Here is a 25,005-nt window from a genome sequence, read left to right on the forward strand (position 1 = left end):
CAGCTTTTCAATAATAAGTATTGCATTTAAAAGGGGAAAAATTCCTTTTTCAGATTGGGATATTGGAAATTCCTTGTCTTATTGTAACAAGAAAGGAATTGTAAGTACTTGACAAAGCTTGAATTTTTTACTGAGAGTCCCATTTATACCTCTAAAAATGGACACCAGGCGGTCATAATTTTGAAAACGAATGTGCAAACAAATATCTAAACTGCTGTGACAGCATCATGCCTTATTTGCTGGACACGCTGTCCAGCAGACTCATCGAGGTTTGCGAATGCACTTGGCCTGAGTGTTTTTGAAAGTTCAACAAACTCGCGTTTTTCGCTGATCGCGCGGTCCAGCGGACTCGAGGTGCTTTCCGGACCTAAAAATCGGACTCCACGGGCCATTTCCAAAGGGACTAGCTGAGTACCAGCCCGATCGGAGATGCCGAAGAAGTTTCTGGGGCTTATAGGTGCTGGAAAAATTTCGTCCGTTTGGCTCTATGTCTACGACCAACGGTTTACGAGATGTTTCCATTTTTCTGGTTGAAAAATCGATCCATTTTCATCATGATGAAAAATCGACTTCGCAATATTTTCCTTCAACTTGGATCTTTCTGATATTTTCCTGAGCCTGATGCTATTCCCTAGCATCAGGATCATTCGATCCTTTAGACAGCGTGAGAGGGAGGCAAATAAAAACACACTGGTTAACACTGAGTAAACTTTATGAAAAACCTATGGAAATACAAATGAAGAAATATACGTAGACAAAACAAGAGAGTGAATAAATAAAATGGAACAAAAATTTTTTGGTCTGAGTTAAATAAAATTTTAGGAGAAAACAATGTTTAATCTTTGAAGTAATCTAAAACAGCACCGTTCGGGTCAAATGTATTTCAGGAGTGAACTTGGTATTGTCACTTGGGCGATGATAAAAGGATCTGAAATGAACAGGTAATCGACATACATATTTGGTATATAATACGGGGAGCAATGAGAAAACTATTGGGTGCTTGTCAGAATAAAAATTGAAAGAACATGTTATAGGGTGTCTAAAGAACTACATGGAGAGAAAATTTACACCTGTGAGTAACTTTTCATTTGGTCAAACAGCCAATTTTATTGAGTCAGTCCGATCTATTTATCATTAAAGCCGCTTTTGTGACTCGGGGAGCATGGTTGTTACTTTCAACAGACATAAAAAAAAATAGTAGACATAAACTCTTTGAGGACTTGATACCTGTCTGTAAAATAGACAGGGCAAAATTATCTATTGTTGTAGGATAACAATTACAGGAGGGTTGAAAAAAATTATTTCAAGAGGGGTCCAATCGTTAATTCTTTGGTGTAAAGACATACCTCAATTTCCTAGAATCTCTTTTAAAATATTTTCTAAAATCTTGCCGACAAGCATTTTTCCATCCACAGAAAAAGGGACTTTAGCGTAAGGAGGGAAAATTTTCTGTAAAGCCTTTTTTGTTAACTTCAGTCAAAAAATCAGAATTTGAGATTTCCTCAGAAAACGGTCTCTAAGGTTCTAAGCAGACAATTACAATGAGATTAGTTTCTATCTGTGTCTGTAGAAAGTTAATCCATTAAATTAATGCCCTGAACATGGCAGATTACAATTCTAAACAGCTTTTTCTTGAAACAACACTTTCACAACTAGTAACTTCAAATCATACTTAGCAGAACTTAATAACTCCGGTTTGTATTGATAGTTTTGAAAATTTTAGGGTCTAAAAAGTTCGGAAAACACTTCTTTGTGCTCTGGTATGAGAAGCTCAATTCTATGCTTTTGAAGTTATCTAAGTTTTCTAAGTTATTTATCAGGATTTTTGAAGCAAACAGGACTTTCTTAACTTTTTTCTTGACCTTTTGACACCCTGATACATAATAATTAAGATTTTTAATGGTTTTGCAACTACAGAAATACCTCGATTATTCGTTCATTGCTTGTCTAAAGCAAGAATCTTCAAAGTTTTTTTAAGTTTTCTTCGATTTCTCCATGCATACTTTATGTGGTTTTAGCTCTTTCTATGCATTCTTTATTATCTGGCGTTTTGGGCCGCGGGCCGAAGCTTCTGCCTCAATCTATCAGGTAATCGAGGTTTTACTGCATTATCATTACTGAGTTACTCCAATACTAAGAAGAAAAGAGAGAAAAATAATGAATAAAATACATTAGAAAGAAATTATCAGATCAGTAATAGGATCAAAATGTAAACTACATTATCGGGTATAAGCACCAATGATGAGACTTACAGTAGAGAGTGAATATAATTAAGGGCAGTGACGGGTGGGATTTGATCATACTGGCAGTTTTGTCAGGAAGCTTCATTTTGATCAGTTTGCTACTTCCAAAATCAAAATAATTTGAGTTTTTGGAAAATTAGGTACTACTTTTACTTTGTTTCAGTACTGGGAAAAGTTACTGAAAAACATTTTTAGAGCCAAATGGTCTATCAGATAAGTTTACAAAATAGCTTTTCCAGTCTGTGAAAAGATTTCACAGATTTTTCTGTGAAAAATAATAATCGACAAAACCACAATCGTAATGCTCTGAAAACGCATACCTCCATAGCAGCTTTTCAAAACTTTCCATACTATACTATTTTTTAAAAGTAAAGAAAATGTTCGTTTTTCGATTTTTAATAATTTTGTCTGATACATTTCTCAAAAAATTACTTTTACCAAGAAACCAAACTGCGGCACTTTATGGGAAATCATGTTGAACAGTTTTCCAGTTAAAAATAAAGTATGCAGAGAAAGTCGGAAAAGAGCGAATGGAGATGCACGTTTTTAAAGTTTAACTTATCATGTATATATTCTCTTAACTGGCAAGAAATTTTACAAACATTTTTTAATAAGAATGATGGCAGATGTGCACAATATTAGGAGAGTGGACAAAGCTTTGTTGAGCAAGTTTGGAAGTCAGTTGTTTTTTTTTTCCTTTTTTGTTGCAAAAATACAACTTCTCACATTTTTTCACTAAAGTGATTATTCATCCATAACAATTCTAAACTAAGATGTGATAGTGTAAGAGTATGAATGTTTTTAAGTAATAATACTTGCATTTAGTAGGTTAGGTTTTTCACCATTCTAGATTTTTTTACAGAAGCCTGTAAAAATTTGTTTAAAGACTAAAATATTGTGCACTACTGCAGAGATAAAAAATGTGACTATGATACGGCAATACAGTAAAAAGGTAACATGAAATATTAGGAAATCGAGAGCTCAGAGTTTGGTCAAGAGTTGAGATAATCATATTGATAATTTTATACTGTCTGGATCAAACTTGATTTTACAATACTGAGAGACGAATAAACTAAATTAGCTAAATAAATTGCGAAATGGGTATAAATAAATCTTTGAATAAACAACAAGATCATTCTCGAAATAAAAGAACAGAATTCTGGAAAAACAAGAAACAAGGGATAAAATTTAGGGACACGAACAAAAACTGGCAAAATAAGCACATACTAAAACAAAATTGGTTTTTCTTCAAGTCAATGGATGTAAAAAAATTTCGATTCATTTTTCAGAACATTCGAATGAAAGGTGGGCAGTAGAAATAGAAAAAGGGAACAGTCAAATTTGATGATAAAAAGTAGGTGATAGTCTGTTGCAGTTATTGCAACTTATTAATACGATATCATGTATTTAAAATAGCATGGATGACGAATGTCTTCGCTTTCCAAGCAAATAATATGAAATACACAGAAAAATAAAGAGGTGAGGAAAAAGTCACATCACATAAAACAGAGAAAATCTTTCCATATCCTCCTTCTCCAAAAACAGTGAGACTGCAGGTCTTCTTTATCATGGTTACTACTTCATACGTATCATGATTTTGGCTTTCAAATTGAACAATGCCTCAGATTTTTCTTTTCTCAAAAAGACCTAAAGCGAACGGTTACTTTTCAGTTTAAACATAAACTAAAGATGCCATTTCTTGTCTACGCGTCAAACAACACACTGAATGATTGATCAATGGCTCTTTGCAGCTCAGCCGATTTTTATAGCCATGGTGACCCTAACAGCTCATTTTGCAACCCACAAACGCGCAAAGTTATTGATGCATAGAATGAGAGAAAAAGAATGGCAGAATAGAAGTAAAGGTTATAAAACGATTTTCGAAAATCGGGCAACAGGGACTAAACAGTTTTACACACTATAGAAAACACATCTCACTTTTAAAAAATTTCCGATTTGCATAGCTCTAAAAATACTGAGAGAGGGTGGACAGTGACACCACACCGATGATGAATGGAGAAAGAGGATAGAAGGATATCGATCAGCAGCTACGATAAACTGTGCACAAAAAATACGAAAAACGGGTTTTGCTGGTAGATTGAACAGGATACAATAAACGCAAATGAGGCAAATTAATTTGAAACAATAGTGTTATTACCTGAAATTTTAAATTAAGTTTAAAAAACCTAGCAGCCACTGTTTTCTGTTTCTTCAAGAGGAGTCAATTTACACTAATGGTGGCTATCTTGAACAAGTAGGTACAAGAATACCTAGGCTTCTTGTTTCTCTCAAAAGTCACCATACTAAAAAACACGAATTAGTGAGAACGTTTTGGCACCTTTTCCAAATTGTACTAATAGCGAAAGCCACATTTTTTCTCTTACAGACTACATATTTCTCTGATGATCTCAAGCACGATAAAAATTAAGTGCAGAAAAAAGCAATTCAATAATCTGCTGCGTCAAAAAATCTTACGTTAGTGTATACAGCAACATTTTAAGCTATAAAAAATTGACCTTAACATCTCAATTTCTTACGGACCATATAGACAAAAGTACCGGTAGGAATATTTTCCAAATCTAAGCAAGATTTTGAAAATTTTCTCAAATTTTTTCGGTGACATAGTTACTAATACGATGCTTAAATGTTTATTATACTTGGTGGGACCATCCTCACTGCTATTTTTGATGGATAAATGCTAATTTATTTTTCAGAGAATCCTACAGACGTAACTTGCAGGAGAAGCAAAAGCAGCACTAGAGCAGTTTTTGTTCCGTTATAGTAAGAGTGCACGTACATTTAATTTTTGACCACTTTGAAATTAACTTCAGTGATTTGATGCTGTTTGACCGGCCGAACAAGATAAAAAGACAAAGCCAAAATCTTAAGATGCACTTCTGAATTTTTTTGACTTGAAATCAATGTAAATATAGGGATTTCAGAGCAGAGACGCTTCAAAGGAGGTTTTAAGTCAAGGCAGTCTCACATTGCATCCCAAAATTCTGGCCTTTCATACTGTTTTTGAAAAGTTTTAAGAAATCAAAGGACATACTGGAAATCCTTGAGTGAATCAATGGTGAAACTGCAGAAACTCATATTTTGGTTTAAACATGGCAGATTTCCTGTCATACTTTATTTTCTTTGCAGGAAACAACTCAGTTTCATTACTGAGTAGTTATAGAACTAAGTAATGTCAGAAACATTACTTTTCAAAATCTCGGTGTTTTTTTTTCTCTAGTGGCAGGACACGCTATGAAAATTTCAAGCCATAATGTTGGTTTTATCTCTTTCTAAATGATTAAATGGACGTGGAAATCGTAGAACACTACAACCAAAATACGCGTTTTTGCAGTTTCATCATCAAAATAGGGATTACAGTGCACGTTAGAGGCTTTGAGGGAGTTTCAAGTCAAGGCAATTTCATGATGCATCTTGATATTCTGGACTATGCTAAGACAAACTTTTGTTGACAAGTTAGAAGAAACTAAAGGAAAAATTGGTGAAAAATGAAATGGTCCCGAGAGCTAAGCTTCGAAAAAGTTTTCCAGAAATTGACATTCAAAATGGAAGTAGGTATGATAAAACAGCTATTCCCATTCTGTCCTCTTGAGCACTTTACAACTCAAGGCAAGAGACACCTGAAAAGACAGTCTCTCTGTACTCGGCGTCAAATCATTGTTTATTTGGGTTTGGACTTCTTTCTCCGTTTTTCTGGCGTTACAAATCGTCTGCTGCCGTCTGCTGAGCTCTTCTTTTCAAGTCGACTTGTGCTTTTCCACAGCAATGAAGCATTCTCATCCAATTTGGAGTCTTTCCTCTTTGACGTTGACGCCACGAGCTTTCCCCACTTTATTTTCCCGTCTTCGCTAATTTTTATCCGTTTTGGTCCTTTCTTCACTATGACGTTTTCCGTAACACTTGGTTTGGGTTTTGCTATGCCTTTGGAGCTTCCTGGAGTAAAAAAAAAAAAAACATTAGAGTTCTAATGTACTCACTGGTAAAATGTTATTTTTTCGAAAAACCTTTAAAAAAAAAAAAAAAATCACAAAATACACAGATGGAAACTGCTGGACATTAATTTTTTATTTTTTTATACATATTGAGAGGCACTTTAAAAAAGTTCATCACGGCTACGGGTTTCAAAAACGGTGATAATGTATTTTAATGTAACTTCTTGACTTTAGCAATCACTCAAATTTCAAAAAGTTTCTTGACATAGGATTTACTGCAAATTCGAATAAAAAACCATTCCTTTGCAGGTTTTGGCTGATTCTGAAACGGTGGATCATCCTCTATTGACATTTTTCCATTTGAAGAAAATATTTAACAGAAACCATGTTGCATAAACCTTTATATCATATTTTGACTAGAGGTCCATTGTAAAATTTTCCAAAATAGTCGCATTTTGAGAAATTTTTTATTTTCCCGATAAATATTCTTGAACTTCTGGACCGAGAGGAAACACATTTTTATTTATTACAAGCTTGTAATTTTTAGTAGAGTTATTGTTACTACTTAAAACCCAAGAAGTTTGAAGGCGCGCACAGTAACTGGTAGATAAGAGGGTTCTAAAAAGAGTGGTTCTGAGAAGAAAAGTTTTGGATTTCATCTTAAGCGAAACACAAAGTATAATCTAGACTTCTACTGATTATACACAGAGGAAGCTAGTGTTAGGAGGATTAGAAAAATCAATCTCAAGAAACACAAAAAACAAACAAAAATCAAATAGGGTCAAAACAAGTTATCACAAAAAACGACTATGAAGCGGAGAGTTCATGCCCACATCAAAGACTTATCACAGATAACGGGTTGGGTGCCAAAAAATTGATTTCGAGTTATTCACATTGCTTTGAAACATACCACTGATGCTATCTTTCAGATGCTATACACACTTCTCTATTGTCGATATTGTCCTTGGTGCTTGGAACAATATTCCACATTTAGCTCGATTTTCAGTTTCTGGCACTTACCCCATTAATGATTTGTGCTCACAATTTTTGTCTTCATTTGATACCAGAACGATTTGATTTTCCCAACTTCATTCATTTTATTTGTTAATTTTTGGCCAAGTAGTGTTAAAGAGCCTGCAATGCAGGGGAGGTTACACCTATACATTCCATAGTCACAGGAACACGAGCTGTTTTTGGCAAATTTTAGGTTTTAAAGGAATAAAAGTGACCATATACACAAAAAGGGACCTCATGGGCTGGAAAACTAAAAATTGAGATATAAAACAGCAAAGAGAAATTTTTCATAAACTTTTCGGCACAAAAATCACCCAAAAATGTCAAAGTGAACCAGATCTAAGATGGGTTGAAGTTCAGAAGACTTGGTTTGGAGAGAGAACCTCTATACATTTTCATCTCGAAATCAGATTTCAAAATCGACAACTTAAAAAGTAATTTTATGCTCACAGCTTTTAACGTCTCTGCTTACTCTTGGCAATAAAAGGGAGTATTTTCACCGAGAACTTCAAGAACAATTTTTTCATCCAACTGGATGCTAATAGCTCTCATCAAAGATTTGTCTTCGTTATATGAGATTCCCTCCCCTGTGGAAAGTTACACATAAATAAAAAAATACTATCTTCTCCTTAAAAGTTTTTGAATTGTAGTGCACAGTTATCTAATATTGGAGAATATTCGTTAAAGGAGGGCTAAGAAAAATTGTTTCACGGGGGCCATCGTAATTTAATTTGAGTGTTAATATTGTCCTGGCCATGTATCTTTGCCCTATAACTCATCTGGGTCATTCCACGTCAACTGTGCCAGGCTCGGAACCCGACCCCCTCCGATTTGGCTGAAAATTGGTATACGGGGTCTTTACATCATTATAAGAAACTAATTTGAAGGGTTTTCCCATCCGACGCCCCGTTCGCGAGATATCGACCCCCAAAGATGGGGTGAATTTTAGCGATATTCAAAAACGCCCGTTTTAGCGATTCTCATTTTCTCGACTTCCCTCTCTTTAACTCTCCATAGCGAGACTCTGTATCAATCCATCATACTTTGAAAGAGTGTTTCTAGACCAGTTTTTCATGTAGATTCTGAATATGCCATCGAAATTTAGCTAAAAATTATTCTAATGGCCGTAATTTAGGGTTTTTTAAAATTTACGATTTTTTCGCCATTCAATGTTCAAACTCAATTATCTAAAAAACAGTCACTCCGATTTTCGATTTTTTTTTTATACTTCAAGCTTAGGATATATACTTTTGGTTGATATACTTTTTTCGATAGTAATCGGACGGTTAAGGGCCTAAAAAAATTCAAATAGGCCAAAAAAGGTCAAAAATTGGTAAAAAAGGACGATTTTTCACATGTTAATCCACATATTTCGATAATGAACTCTTCAATTGTCGATATTTTTTCCCACTTTACCCTCTATCATGTATAAAATCAGACTGTCAACGCTTTCCATACATGCACCGATCGATTAACGGCCTGATGGAAACCGGAAACCGACCGAAAATCCTCGAAATTGACGCAAAAAGACGATTTTTCACACCGTAACCTATGCATTCCATGGATTGTAACTGCAATTTCCAATTTTCTCTCTCTATTTCAATCTTAAGGTGTATACTTTCGAGTAATAAACCCTTACTAACGTGCATCGATGGGACACGGAACCATACGGAAATGAAAACCGGCCGGAAATGCTCAAAAATGACGGGCGAAGGCGATTTATTACACGGGAACCGATGCATCTCATGAATAGTCACTGAAATTTTCATTTTTTTCTCTTTACTTCAAACTTATAGTGTAATATTCCTAGTACTTAACACTAATAAAAGTGCATTGATTTGTTACGGAGGTGAATGGAAATGGCAACCGGCCGGAAATGCTAAAAAAAGGCGGGATTTCCCACGGTAATCCGAGCATCTCATGAATAGTCACTGCGATTTCCACTTTTCTTTTCTGTTCTTCAAACTTAAGGTGTACCTTAAAAAAGCTTACATTACAAATTATCCATTTATTGGTAAAATATATAAAAAAATCAAATTAGAAATAGACCGGAAACTCTACCCCCCCCCCCCCCCCCAAAAGGCGATAAATTACGTTTTATATGTGGAGTTGATTTGAATCGATGATATAATTTAAAGGAGCCGATGCCGGCATCATAAAAATCGCCGATTATAAACTTGACGGCGGAAAAATATGATACTCTTCATCGGTCCTTGGAAGGACCTTTCTAAAGGTGGAGGCAGCCTGACACTCCTTTCAAAAAAGTTAGAAGCCAAGATAACTAACTCAGAATTACACCCCTACGGCTTCTGAATAGAGGCGATGAAGAACGGCCAGCCCCGATCGATTCAAATGAATCAGATCCTTTTTGCCATGCGAGTAACGACTTTCGAAGAAAGTTGTCCTTACACGTCCGGGATCTGAATCAATGAAGGGATCAAAGGAGTTAATGAGGATAACTTTGGGTCCTCGTGGGCGGCAGACGTCCTCCAGCCAACGATTCACCAAAGCAATCTCCTCATTAACCCGGCGAGGAAGGCGAGGAATCGGTGGAATTTTGGCGACTACGATTCGTCCGAAATTTCTACGGGTAGAATTTTCGCCCGGGATCTGATTCATTTGAATCGATCGGGGCTGGCCGTTCTTCATCGCCTCTATTCAGAAGCCGTAGGGGTGTAATTCTGAGTTAGTTATCTTGGCTTCTAACTTTTTTGAAAGGAGTGTCAGGCTGCCTCCACCTTTAGAAAGGTCCTTCCAAGGACCGATGAAGAGTATCATATTTTTCCGCCGTCAAGTTTATAATCGGCGATTTTTATGATGCCGGCATCGGCTCCTTTAAATTATATCATCGATTCAAATCAACTCCACATATAAAACGTAATTTATCGCCTTTTGGGGGGGGGGGGGGGTAGAGTTTCCGGTCTATTTCTAATTTGATTTTTTTATATATTTTACCAATAAATGGATAATTTGTAATGTAAGCTTTTTTAAGGTACACCTTAAGTTTGAAGAACAGAAAAGAAAAGTGGAAATCGCAGTGACTATTCATGAGATGCTCGGATTACCGTGGGAAATCCCGCCTTTTTTTAGCATTTCCGGCCGGTTGCCATTTCCATTCACCTCCGTAACAAATCAATGCACTTTTATTAGTGTTAAGTACTAGGAATATTACACTATAAGTTTGAAGTAAAGAGAAAAAAATGAAAATTTCAGTGACTATTCATGAGATGCATCGGTTCCCGTGTAATAAATCGCCTTCGCCCGTCATTTTTGAGCATTTCCGGCCGGTTTTCATTTCCGTATGGTTCCGTGTCCCATCGATGCACGTTAGTAAGGGTTTATTACTCGAAAGTATACACCTTAAGATTGAAATAGAGAGAGAAAATTGGAAATTGCAGTTACAATCCATGGAATGCATAGGTTACGGTGTGAAAAATCGTCTTTTTGCGTCAATTTCGAGGATTTTCGGTCGGTTTCCGGTTTCCATCAGGCCGTTAATCGATCGGTGCATGTATGGAAAGCGTTGACAGTCTGATTTTATACATGATAGAGGGTAAAGTGGGAAAAAATATCGACAATTGAAGAGTTCATTATCGAAATATGTGGATTAACATGTGAAAAATCGTCCTTTTTTACCAATTTTTGACCTTTTTTGGCCTATTTGAATTTTTTTAGGCCCTTAACCGTCCGATTACTATCGAAAAAAGTATATCAACCAAAAGTATATATCCTAAGCTTGAAGTATAAAAAAAAAATCGAAAATCGGAGTGACTGTTTTTTAGATAATTGAGTTTGAACATTGAATGGCGAAAAAATCGTAAATTTTAAAAAACCCTAAATTACGGCCATTAGAATAATTTTTAGCTAAATTTCGATGGCATATTCAGAATCTACATGAAAAACTGGTCTAGAAACACTCTTTCAAAGTATGATGGATTGATACAGAGTCTCGCTATGGAGAGTTAAAGAGAGGGAAGTCGAGAAAATGAGAATCGCTAAAACGGGCGTTTTTGAATATCGCTAAAATTCACCCCATCTTTGGGGGTCGATATCTCGCGAACGGGGCGTCGGATGGGAAAACCCTTCAAATTAGTTTCTTATAATGATGTAAAGACCCCGTATACCAATTTTCAGCCAAATCGGAGGGGGTCGGGTTCCGAGCCTGGCACAGTTGACGTGGAATGACCCATCTATGACCATAAGGCTGCAGAATTCTGAGTGTTTTGTATAATGAGAAACAACGTAACTTTGTGTCTCAGAACAAAGACTTGAAGGGCCTTTTCTCATCAATGGAAGGGTACACATAAGGAGCTGTCCATAAAATTACATAATGTTTCTTTACATTGTTTTGTCTATTTGCCCCTTTTTAATGCAGGTGCGAACTTCCTGAAATTTTGTTTAAAACAATTTATCACCTCTTTGGATCTCTTTGGCTGAGATAGATCGAAAAAAATGTCATGTCAGAATCGTTCAAGGCTGGTGTAGGAGGTACTCTTTCAGGGTAAAAACTAAAAATGATGGACACACACCCATATTGCATGAAAAAAAATTCAACATCGACATTTTGTAACCCATGATAGTTAATTGATCCAGTTTTTGCCCTAATTTTCATAATACGAGTCGGACCCTTTTACTTACATTTGCTCTGAGAGTACTACTCAATTTATGAACAGCTCCTGAGGTGAGCTTGCTACTAAAAATCACACCAACCTGGAATAGCATTTATTGTAGCACACTTAGCTCTCACTTGGAGTATGGAATTGATTTTTGACGTCTTCTGACGCAGTTTCTTGTTCTGCTGATTAACACTTAAGACAATGTTTTCTTTTTTGTCCAAAGTCAGGTTCGCCACTTTAATGCCTGCTTTTGAATCGGAGGGCAATTTGCTCGAACATGCAAGTGGAACGTTTTCTGCGTTTGCCGGATCGTCTGATTTCGGCTGAAACACCATGAAAAGAATTGTTAAAAGAGGCACGATGTAGTGACAACACCTAGAGTAAAAAGATAGATGAAAATGCTTTTTTTACTGACGGCTATCACAGCCTACCATAGGTTAGCTATCTAAAGAATATTCGAGCTACAAAATGAGGCAGCAAAAGAAAGGAGGTGAGCAAAGGAGATTTATATACGTACAAAATTGCAATTCTCTGGAACTAGACTGGGAATCTAAAATTTCCAGGACTTGAATGAACTTACACAAATTCTCCATAAATTAAGCAGGGGTGCAAAAAACACCTCATCTTGTAACTGCAGCAAACATGATGCAAAATGGAAGTTTTTAGAAAATGATCACTCTTTATGTTCTTCTTTTTTCTGAATTCTAGAAAGAGTGGGCAGTCAGACACTTTTCCGTGAAACAAATACAAAATTTTGCTATGGGGCAAAAACATCCTACACATCATGTGCAACGGTCCGCATTTTAGAATTTTTTGCAACCCTGAAATCAAGTACTTTCAGGAGCTCTTTTTTCTACTTTGAAAGCTTGGATCGAAATGCTCTGATTCGAGATGCAAAGACTTGAATGTCATTGTAATAACCACTTACCGGTTGAGATCCAGTAAGTTTTTTGAACTGTTTATTGACTACAGTCCGTTGCAGAGCAGTCAAGTTATTTTCTGCGATTTGCTGCAGCTTCAGCCAGTCTCTAACTCCATTGAGACTATAGTACTCAGAATTTGCAAGACGACTATTAGGATTCGAACCGGTGAGATCAAGAATAGATGCACCTAATGCTTTTCCGATCTACAAACAATGAGGATAAAAAACTTAGATAAGGACATATAAGATATCAAATTAAAAGAGGACACAAAAGAAAGGATGGGATCCCGTAGTGACCTATTTTTTCTGCAGTAAGTTTTCATTTTGCTGCAAGTAGATAGAGCGCAACCTGCCTATCTACCATTGAACAATTTTATTCTAAAGAAAATACCATGAACAAAACGGAGAAATTGCACAAGCAAGGCGATGGTCTCTGGCTCTGGAATTTCACGGCTTTTGCATTCTGTGGTTTTTTTTATAGGATTTCTTGACCTTGCATGAACACTTACAGGCTAGGAATCATAACGGTTACATCCTGCACATAAGATAAATATTGACAGTGAATCTTCCAAACCATGTACTTTGTTTGCAGTGTTTTAAAATTGCTGCTCCAATTTTATTCTTTTTTAAAATAGAAGAATTAACATCATTTCTAGAAGTCTTTACGGAATTTTTTTCGTAGAGAAGAAAAATCATAGCAATTTATAAAAATTGCTATTGAGTAGTTTTACATTCAAAACATTAAGTTTGACAGGAAATCTTCATACAGAGTGTTTGGGCACAAAAAACATGGTTTAGGACTTTCTCAGTTGATATTTGCCGACAAAATGTAATAAACCATTGAGAAAAAAAAAGGAAGGTGGTTCTATTTCGGAGATCTTGGATTTTGTCAATAGTGTAGGTCAATAAGAACAGTTTATATCATCGATTTTGTTGGAAGTGGTGTCGTTTATGGAAGAAAGTCTTTCATGGACGTTTTGGTCCGTTTTCCATATGACAACTGACATTTGGTTCCAATTCCAGATTTTACCGGTATAACAATGCCATTTTATACCAACCTACAGGGTAAGGAATCCTCAAGATGCGACCTTATCTTTTTTTTTCTCTATGGTAATAAACAATTGGACTGCATTTAGCGATTAGGAACTAAAATTTTTGGCTCATGCTTGAAAATACCTATGAATAACTAATGGCAAAAATGTTATTTACAAACTAAGCCAGAGATTTTAGTTCCTGATTGCAAAATGTGGTCTAATCCTACTGGTTCTTACCAACATCAAAGTAGGTATTATAGGATTTCGTTGAAAGCAGAAATGATGAAGGAGACTGTTAGGTACATAAAGGAAAAATTGAGGCACTGGATGCAAAAAGGGCACTTTTCGATTGGAGTGTTTCAGAATCTCTGTTGCGAATTAATCCCTTGGAGAAGAATTCAGTGGGTGATTTTTCCAGAATTATTTTCATAGAAAATTGTAGAATCGTAAGGAATTTTCTGTAAAATTTTTAGTGAAACGGGTACATTCACTTCCCTAACAATGAATGAAATATTAGATGAGACTCTGAAACACTGCAACAGAGAAGTGCCCTTTTCGCATCCAGTGCCTCAATTGCGCACTGAGTGGGTCACGCTACCTCTTCAAATACTTGCGGCGTGTACTTAGGAGGAACCAGTAGATTGTGGTGCCGCTTTTCAAGAGACCGCAGAGGAGGAGGCAGGGTGTTGACCAATCGCCCCGTGTTATAATTGCACTCCAATGTGTAACTTTTCAGTAGACCTGTTGTCTTCCACACGGCAACTCGACCAGAGCCTTCCCGGCTCAGACCGTCTCGTCGATCTCTGAAAAAATAAAAACCAATTTAGTTTATACTTCACTGCTATTTTTTTCTGAATTAGATTTGATAGGAAATTTCATCTTTACATATTACTATTCTATTTTTCTGAGAAAAATCTTTTGGTTTTCATCTAATTTAGAGGTTTGTAAATTGCATCACACTGAAAAGTGGAAGTATGGATGTCCCTTTCCCTTGTCATGCATCCATCACTCCAGTTTGTACACCCTGAAAAACATGACGCTTCACTTAATTTTCCCTTTAAACAAACACACACACACACATAAAAAAAATGACATTATTTGTCGATATTTTTGACATGTTCATCCCAAAAATTTTAAAATTTTTTTTCAATTTGTTCACATGCTCAGCGGTATCTGACCCTTTCCTCCTTTCTGAGTGCAACAACCTATAGAATAAAATTCTAACTTTTTAAGTGAATTTCTCAGAGGCAAAAGAACTATTTTCATTACCCATTGAGATAATGATTGAGTGACTTCAGTGATTACGTAAAAAAAATCTGCCTTACAGAAAAAAAAATCAATTTAATGCACTTTTTTGAAAAGAATGTAGGTCTAAAAAACAAATTTTTCAGGAGACACAAAAAACTGTATGCGACTATGTTAGTGAGAAAATTGTGAAATTTTATGACGTTTTCATGAAGTTGACACACATTAAAATATGTAAAGATGTACTTATGCAGAAAAGCCAAAAAATCCATTTTCAAAAAAATGAGCTTTCGCCCTTTTTAAAATGGTACATTCAATTACGGAAAAGCATTTCCTTATATGAAATAAGTAGAACAATGCATGGATTTGGAAAAATTAATTAGGTGATTTAAAAATTTCTGGCCAGACAATTTCAAGGTTTTAGCAATTGATCTACAGTTAGTGGGAGTTTACTTCGTCAGTTCAGCTTCAGTGATAGTAAAAATAAGATTTTAAATAGACTAATTTACCTCAAATACATATTTTTCTCAGTAAAATTGCATGCGTTGAAATGGAAATTCTGAGAGTTGATTGACATCAGCTTCGGTAGGAGCATGCACTCAACTTGATCCAAAGTGTTGCTAAAATGATTTCCGTACATGAAAATCCCTGCAAGTTGGAGAAAACAATAATTTTATTACAGTCACATTTTAATTGTTATTTATAAAAATTACAAAGCGCACTTATGAGGAAAATCATTTTAAGATTTTGAGCCATAGAACGCAAATTTTAATGACTTCGAAATTTGCCAACACGTAGAATACCTGGGGTGCAAAAAGTTTTAAAACACCGGCCATTTAACGCAATCTGGCGTTTTTGCAGGCTTTGAATTTGCCCCACATATCAAAACTATCATTATGTCTGAACGTTTGCCTTGTGTTCCTTGCAGTCTATGGATTGCAAGATTAGGTTCAGGTATTTTTCCACCCCTGCAAAATATACAAATTTAAAGATAATCAAGGCTCAACTGAACAATTAGGTGGAGATATTTCATGAGAACTCACCTACATGAAAAATTTTATGGACTCCATCAAAGAGTTCTATTTTTTTAAGAATCATACATAATGATAGGTAGCTACAATAATTTAAAGCTTACAAAATATTTTTAAGATGAATTTTTGAAAAACGTCATTCCAAAGATTACACATTTTTTGCAACTCTAAATCTGAAAAAATTTCTTAAAAATAATCTTGGGTTCCAAAGTCTTGAGTGCTTACCTTTTTTTGAAGCATGACCATGGAAGTCAACATACAAAAAGAGCTCCGAATCAGGAGACTCACAGCCTGCTTTCGGTTGATTGGTCCAGGGAGCCTTCTTCGCAAAAAGTTTTGGGCTCAGCAGTGAATCTTGGCTCACACTGGCCTGCATTGGAGACAGACGCAGGGACGACAATGTCTCTCTAGATAAGGATTCACTTTCTTGACTTACTTTTTCTACTTTACAAATCACATCGCTTGCGTCACTTACACCTAATTTATCATCACAGCCTTGATTATCACAATCATTTCCAATAAGACCCTGTTTCATTTCTTCTTGACCTTTCAGCTCGATCACTCCAACTGCCCCAACCATTTCAGTCGAAAAAATCTGCGCTGGCTTGGCAGGTTCAGCAGATCCACCTGCCGCTAATTCCAGTTTGATTGAGTTGAAATCGATTTCGACTGGGGGATCAGCTACACTTGGATTTTGCGGCAAATCTAAGTTTTCACTGCCAATATTTTTGGAAGCGGGAGCACCATCAGGGCCAAGTTTTTCAAGGGCAACATTCATTGCTTCTGGCATGCTTTCTACCTTCATAGCAGGGATTGCTGAGCTTAAGCTAGTCTTGCTGTCTACAAAAGCTATTGCTCGCACTGGTGCACTGGATGGTGTTTCAGACATGTCCTTGGATAAAGAGAGAAAGCAATCTTCACTTTTGCTTTGGGTGATGCGTGGAGGTTTCTCTGATTTACTATCAACTGACATCGACAGGTCTTCAGATTCATTGCCGTTGAAGTGGTAGAGGATAACAGCCCTGAAAAAACGTAGGAGTATTAATTGATAATCATCCCTGCTTAATTGACAACATATTTCAAAAAATAAGCGGAATAAATCCTTTACATGCGATCAATCGGCAAGTCATTCCCTCACTACAAAATTGAATTATCTTCAAGAAGTCATTATACATCTAGAAAACTTAAAATGTACTTAAAGTTCTCCTTTTGAGCTCACATTCTTCAAGAATTTCTCTACCTTTATTAGTATTCCTTTTACATAGGGTGTTCAAAAAGTTTTGCACACTTCCAGATTTTGAGCAAACGAAAGCAGCTATTGATTTGCGGTTTATGTGTGCTTAAAGTAGACATAATTACCAATAAAACAAGACCAAGAACAACTCTCTAGCTTAAAAAATGGCAGAGATACAGGGTCTTGAAAATGACATGTAGCGTGACCCCCTCCAGGATTTTTAGCTGCAAATATGTTTATCAAGGGGAAAAAAGTTAAATGAGAATTGAGTGTTTTTATTGAAAAAACTTACAGACTCTTACGGAAATTGACAAACTTCAAGTTTCTTCATCGGATGACACGGATGACTCAACATTCGGCTGTTTTTCGAAGTATTTTCCACCACTTTGAACACAAAGCTTCAGCCGCTCTGTCCAATTCACAAGGATCGTCTTTTCGAAGTCTTCTTGACGGAGGGTTTTGAAGCATTTTCGAACAGCGATTTTGATCTAGGCTATGGAGTCAAACCGTGTGCCTCTCAGAAATTTCTTTAACTCAGGAAAGAGCCATTCCAAAGCCTAGATCAAAACCGCTGTTCAAAAATGCTTCAAAACCCTCCGTCAAGAGGAATTGAAAAGACGATCCTTGTGAAGTGGGCAGAACGGCTGAAGCTTTGTGTTCAAAGTGGTGGAAAATACTTCGAAAAACAGCCGAATGTTGAGTCATCCGTGTCATCCGATGAAGAAACTTGAAGTTCGTCACTTTCCGTAAGAGTTTGTAAGTTTTTTCAATAAAAACTTTCAATTCTCATTTAACTTTTTTCCCCTTGATAAACGTATTTGTAGCTAAAAATCCTGGAGGGAGTCACGCTACATGTCATTTTCAAAACCCTATATCTCTGCCATTTTTTAAGCTAGAGAGTTGTTCTTGGTCTTGTTTTATTAGTAATTACGTCTACTTTAAGCACACATAAACCGCAAATCAATAGCTGCTTTCGTTCGCTCAAAATCCGGAAGTGTGCAAAACTTTTTGAACACCCTATGTAATTTTAATCCTGATAACTCAGATAATTGTCAAATATGGGTGACTTTTTTCTAGAACGCGTAAAATCCACAGAAAGAGATGGTATTTTTGGGGATAAGCTATACTTTGGATATCCATTGATTAAAAATACATAGTCTTGAAAAGTTGCCAGAAAATCATAACTTTTTAAAACTCTGCCAATGCATACATTGGACCACAAGTAAAGATACCAATTTAAGCATTCTGGTTTTCTCTTCAAAATTTTACAGAGGACGCCAATTACTCAACGAACATGACTTAAGTTAACTTCAAACCAAGATATGGACGTTTTTGTTCCGCACTGGCTACAGAAAATTAAAATTTCTTGCTCACAAGAAAAATCAAAGTCTAAGTGAATTAAAATGAGAGCTAAAATAGTTTTGGCAAGCTTATCAATCAATCAGTGTTCCTTCCTCACCCTCTGTTTTTAATGTAAACAACACGCAATAGTTAACAAAAAACACTGAGATTGATGTTGCCACATTTGCATACCGTACAAGCTGTTACCGTAACGTCTGATGTGCAACTTAACCTGAGTAAATCATGGTTTCTCATGAGCAGGAAGTTTGAATTGATGTGTCGGTACTTGTCAATATCTTAGTTAAAAGTAGTATATTCTCAATAACAATTGTTGTATGTGTTGCGCTCTAAGTGAAAGAAAAAACATTAACTCAGTGCTTGAATTTGTGCCTTGCATCTTGGTCAATTATCATATTAATTTCTCTATGAACTAAAGCTGCCAGGAAATTATCAATCACCAATTGATAAAATTTTGCTGACTGATACAATTTTTACATTCATTTCAGTTAACTTCTCTCATAGAAACTTTATATATTATTAGGCATATTTAGTCAATTCTTACAACTTCTGTTTTTTAAACGTAGATAGAAATGGGAGAAAATGAGACACATTCAAGTGTTTTAAAGGATGTTATACTTGAGTCTTGGCCCAACACTTGAAGGGATTAATGTAATTGCAAAAAACTTACTTGGCCGCATATACTGATGGCTGATAGAGTGGAGACGGGTTCAAATAGAACCGATTCAAATTAACACCCCGCATATCTGTTCGATAGTGACCATGTGAAACTCCATCTGGATTAAGCATTGGCATTAACTTGAAAACATACAACCGACGGAGAGATATGGCGACAGGATCATCACGGCTAATCAGGAGTTGTATCACTCCATTCATGACAAAGCTTGATGGCGTCTCCCCCGGATGCACTCTGGCACTAAGGAAGATGACCTGTGAAGTGGAGAAATTTTCATATATTTTAGTATCAGTTATTTGATTTGAGTGAAGATTTTTATCTTAATTATGAGCGGCATACCAAGAAATTTGGCATTGGGTACTTTTTTCAATTATTTAATATGATGCTTCATATGGCCTCCTGAGCAAGATGAGCTTACGGAATCGGACTTTCTGTGTACCAAACTCAAGGAAAATAAATTTTTCAGCTCTGAATTTTTTTTTTTTTTTGCCAGAATGATAACAGCGTACAATGCAGCCCCCACATGAACATAACAAAAGTCGCACATCTCCATTAGAAAACGCGTATAAGAGGATCATTAGCACACAGAAATTTTCATTTTAAAAGCTCATCTTGCTTAGACAGTAATGAGAAACACCATATCAAATAATATTGAAATTTAGCCTGAGCCAAATTTCATTGTATTTCGTGCATGTTCCTTTAAAAAAAATCATTCTAGCAACCATTATATCCATTAAAATGATTAATACAATGCACATCATGGCAAGTGTTTTTTCAAAGGATGGTTAGTTATTTTATCTTCCACAAACGCAATTTGGGCATTGCTCATCATTAACGTTTAACATTAACATTTAAAAGGAGATCCAGTTTCAAATAATGACAACAAGATATCTAAGTCAAAGAAAAATAAATCCCTTTGATACCTGATTGTTTAAATGAACTAACCTTTTTACCCACAAATCGAAAAGGTCGATCGACATCCTTTTCGGGAAACAAACCAGCATATCGGGGTTCTCTCTGAGATGTTATGCCATGATAAGATGTGATGGTCAGTAAGTCCACCTTTCGTCCTTCACAGGTCAAGCAAATGGTTTCCCTTTTGTAGTAGATATCATCAAGGCGATGTCCTGGAAACAATACACATGTTTTTTAATGATCAATATGAAGGTGTAGATGAAACTCTCGCAAAGTCTAGTTGATAAAATACAAGAGCACAAGATAGATGACCCAAAAATAATTTGATATGTAGTTACAGCACTATAATTTTTTCATTCCCCCAATCCTTAACATTCTCTAACTTTATTCTGACTTGTTTCACTTCTTCAGAACTCTAAAATTTCTGAATTCCTTTCATATTCTCTCACCCTCCATCAGAGCTTCAATTGAGATTTTTTTCTTTTGATTATTGTGACATTTGCTGAACTGTGGACAAAATCTCCACGTTTAGGGATTCATATTAAGGAAACAGGCATTCTGAAGTCATTTTCTTGCTTTTTCAAATGGCAACAGCTAAAATTCCTGAGCCAACACACCACTCGCAAAATTTCCTGACTTCTTCATATTGCCGTCAGTTTCCTGCCTTTGAAACTGCTGGAAACCTTTGACCGTCAACAGGAAAGAAATCTCATTGGGTGGAGTAATTTTGTTTTTAAACGTCTATGATCCACAATGTTTTCTTTTCTTCTTTGATCAATCAAAAAGTTTACTGCCAATTATACACGAGGGTTGAGAATTTGATTTTTTTTTTCCTGGCTAGACAAGTGTCTGGTAACGCAGTAAAAACTGCAGGGCACAATCAAGTTTGCTTACTTTATCACTTTACACCTCTAGGTATATTGGCAGCTGAAATAACTTAAAATTCAATTTTGTCATTGGCACATAGAATTTGTGTCACTTAATGCACTCAACTCTATCTCTGCTGTTCCCATAAAATCTTTGAGCATAACATGGAGCTGAGAAGGAATGGATGATCGTTCCTTTAGGGAACTGAAAAGTATGCTAAATCTCTGAGTTTTATGCTGCTCTCTTCTTATTCTTACAAGTGCGCAATAAACATGTAATTTTTTCCCAGCAGGTAAGAATTATCGCAATACACGTAAAGAATTCATGCAACAAAGAAAACTTACTTTGGACCTTCTCCTTCTTCTGAATTTTTCGAGATAAATCGATACGTTTGTTGATGGATTTCTTAGTTTTCTTGAGCCTTGGACCGCGTTCTGTTGAGAAAAAAAAACAGTTGAGACCAGAAATCAAAATTTTTAATAAAATATGTTGAAGCTTAAAAAAAAAAAAAAAAATGGGAAAAATAATGCTGTACTTGGTTGATCTGAATGAATAGAAATGACTTTGGCAAAATAGATTTTAATATACATGAACCTTATCAGGCACTTAAGTTCAACTTAAATATTTTTTCACACTTCACTTTGAACAGGGGAAATCTAATATAGGGTGTCAAAAGACTAGGCAGGAGAGTCGCCTCCCTTTACGGGACTTCCCCTGAAAAAAATGATCAATACTTCAGACTGACCGGGATAAAACACAGAAATATTAATAAAGTCTCAATGCTTGAGCATTAAAGTGAAAATCAGTTTACTTACCGGTTGACTTTAGGAATCTGATGTCAATGTTTCTCAGGCTTGCTTGCAAATCCGTGTATGAGAAGGGATAAGTGAAAGCGAAGTATGTTATTGCACGTAAATTTTCAAGAGTTCGGTACTTCCAACTGACGGTGAAAATGTTATCCTCCATCTGGCATAAAATAAAAATTGATCAGTTGAGCAACAGTATATAAACATATACAAAATTATTTAAACAGATAAAATTGTATAAAAGTCATATTGGGTGCATTGCAAAAGTCTACAATTTATTCTTTGACTTACAATTCGCATGGTCTGTATCGCCCTTTTTCAAATATACTGCATTAGAAGGGCGGTTATTCTTAGTAGCTGGCAACCAGGTTTGCCTAAAAAGGGATGTAAGAAAACTTTACTTGAATAAACAAAGGATCTTGCAACCTTTCTTTCACGTATGATTGAAATCATTTCTGAGAGTTTGTTTCCTACTTATTTCTTCGTGTAATTCCTTCGATGCGGGTGTCCAGAATTCGATATATTTCCCTTATAAACAGAAAACACAGAGCAAATTGAACACAAGAATATTCTCCGTTTCTGAATGGAACAATTATTGCAAGATTTACGACACAGGAATTGAATCTGTTGAAGTGTTCGAATGGGAGATACTGCCCAAAGACATCTTACAGGGTTGCCAGCCAAATTATTTTTTTCCATTCCCTGACTTTTCCCTGACTTTCCAATATTTTTCCCTGACTTTTAAGTATGGATCTGACGCAGTCTGTTAAAGTGAAAATGAGAGTCTCGGGCCCGCAATGCGAGCCCGAGACCGCCCGCGCCTAATTCCACGAAAAATCAGAAAAATCCCTGACCAACACCGAAATTCCCTGACTTTTCCTGGTTGATTTTTTTCCCCTGACTTTTCCCGGTTTTCCCGGTCGCTGACAACCCTGATCTTAAGGCAGAGAATTTTTTTACATTGAGATAGATGATTTCCCGATTCTTTTTAATTTTCCATAACGGAGGAAAATTATGAAAAACCTCTGCTCATCAAGCACTTTCATATCAACGGCAAGACTGCAAAAACGCATACATTGATTGAGGTGTTTCAAAATTTTTGCTCTTATTTCGTTTTATGAGGGGAAACTGAATATGTAATGACATCAATTTTCACAGAATATCCTTCACTCAGAGAAGAAAAATCACCACTTTCTTGAAGAAATAATGTAGAGTAGTTTTTTCTTTAGAAAATCAAGTATGACAAGAAGTCTGCACGTCCACAATCCGAGATATGAGTTTCTGCAGTATCAACATCAATATGAAGCAATTACATTTTTTTGAGCAAATTTTCCATTGATGATTAGAGAGAGTTTGTTTCAAACAGGAGAAAAGACTGGTAATTGGAACATTTCTTTGTCGAGTAACATGTTCGACATTCCAATTGATTTTGATTTAATGACCATAAAAATTTCCTCATTATGCTAGAACCTAGATATCACAAGTTTTTTCAGCATAGGCGGTCAGCCGTCTTCTGACAATATCTTGTTTGTTTAAGAATCATTTCCAGCATCTGTAAATTTTTCAATAACTTTTCCTGAACTCGATTTCAGCGAAGAAGGAATTTGAAGCAATCTGCTTACCGAAAAAGTAGGACGGTCCCGTATTCTTTCCCAGTGTAACTTGCCAGGCGATGTACGCGTGACAGGTGCCATTCCTTGGCTGTACATTTTGCATTGTCGATTGAGATTCACGACATTCAGTTTCACGGTGGCAAACGGTACACCTCCTACATAGATAGATTAAATTTTAAAAATTGTAATAGTTCATTAGAAAAAATGATCCTAGTCAGTGGCGATTTTTGCGTGTTTGTTAGCAGCACTGATTTCCTTCCATTTCAGTGTGTGTAAAACAATTGATTCTAAGTAAGGCAGGCTGCCTCATCTACAGTGGATATTTAAAATGGATATGAATGAAAGAAAAACTGGATGTATTTCTATCAAACGGGACTATGTGCATTAAGCCATGAGCCCTGAGACCCATAAGAATGTGTAGAACAGGGCTCACGTCATAATGGACGAAGGTCCGTTTGCTAGAAATACTTCCAACTGTGTTGCCAACATACAAAAATCGTAACTACCTACCTTAGACCGTGAAGGAACATTTTTTAGGAGAACACTTAACCTCAGGACGAGTTGAAAAATTTGAACTAATGTTTCTGTAGAAAAAGCACTTTAATTAAAGCAGAAGAAAATATTGCAAGTAGAAGTTTATGCAGCTTTTCCTCGAAGCAATATTCTTTGAGCTGCAAACTTAAAACTATGATACTTATTGGCGTACCAAAATCAGGCGTTTTCCCACCAAAATATTCGCAAAACAATACTCTGAACAGAAGAGCCAAAAGTCTTATTTGAAATTTTAGTGGCAGAAGTCCCTAATTATGCAGAAAGTCACGAATTTGGTAGAAAGACTCTAGTATATTTAGAAATGTTGTCAAAAAGAGAAGTAGTTAATTTTGACAAATTCGTCACCGAGATCAATAAATTGATTCTGAAATCTTTTCATGAGACTACTTGAAAAAAAAAAAAAACTGGCGTTGCTAATTCTATCAGACAAACCTTATTAGACCAGGAATAAACGGAACGTGACAAAAATGTGAAATTAGGTTTATTTTTATTAAGAGCCTGATGAAATGATGATGAACAACATAAACACAGCGGTAAGAGGCCTGATTTGAATGAAAAGGATGCTTGTAAAATTAAAACTTAGGGGCAAATAACGATGTGCTTTCACTTCCTACAGTTTGCGATAAAAAGAAAAAAAGATACTAGCATCTTTGGTACAAATATCAGAGGTACAAAGAGAAAAAAGACCTGTAACTCCAAAATAAAACCAGGAGCGATTGTTGTTTTCGAACTCTGTGCCTGCACAGTCAGGGTGCGTCCAAACATTGAATTCAAAATCCACTCCATCATTTGCTGAAACAGATATAATGGCTATGTACAGTGAAAGGTCAGGAAGGTCACACACAGGTCAGAAAGAGAAGAACTCAGTAAAAGCTTGTTTTCATTTCATTTGTATTCGTTAATCGACAAGACTATTTGAGAGAAATTC

General features: G+C 36.0%; 1 protein-coding gene across 2 annotated transcripts in view; it reads right to left on the reverse strand.

Moving 5' to 3' along the window:
• Positions 1 to 694: 694 nt before the first annotated feature.
• LOC109043814 (cytosolic carboxypeptidase-like protein 5) overlaps positions 695 to 25,005 on the reverse strand; it is a 28,293-nt gene continuing 3,982 nt past the window's right edge. For both annotated transcript variants that reach the window (XM_019061131.2, XM_019061132.2), the window contains exons 3-14: positions 24,765 to 24,869; positions 23,535 to 23,680; positions 21,922 to 22,072; positions 21,451 to 21,540; positions 20,270 to 20,451; positions 19,319 to 19,578; positions 16,281 to 17,077; positions 15,534 to 15,672; positions 14,378 to 14,582; positions 12,752 to 12,949; positions 11,918 to 12,146; positions 695 to 6,194 (exon numbers count right to left, since the gene is read on the reverse strand). In XM_019061131.2, the coding sequence (XP_018916676.2) occupies positions 5,923 to 6,194; positions 11,918 to 12,146; positions 12,752 to 12,949; positions 14,378 to 14,582; positions 15,534 to 15,672; positions 16,281 to 17,077; positions 19,319 to 19,578; positions 20,270 to 20,451; positions 21,451 to 21,540; positions 21,922 to 22,072; positions 23,535 to 23,680; positions 24,765 to 24,869 (2,774 nt within the window). In that variant the 3' untranslated portion in view covers positions 695 to 5,922. The remainder of the gene's footprint in view (positions 6,195 to 11,917; positions 12,147 to 12,751; positions 12,950 to 14,377; positions 14,583 to 15,533; positions 15,673 to 16,280; positions 17,078 to 19,318; positions 19,579 to 20,269; positions 20,452 to 21,450; positions 21,541 to 21,921; positions 22,073 to 23,534; positions 23,681 to 24,764; positions 24,870 to 25,005) is intronic.

Source organism: Bemisia tabaci, chromosome 6 (genome assembly GCF_918797505.1).
Source record: "Bemisia tabaci chromosome 6, PGI_BMITA_v3".
In the NCBI taxonomy this organism is placed as follows: Eukaryota; Metazoa; Arthropoda; class Insecta; order Hemiptera; family Aleyrodidae; genus Bemisia; species Bemisia tabaci.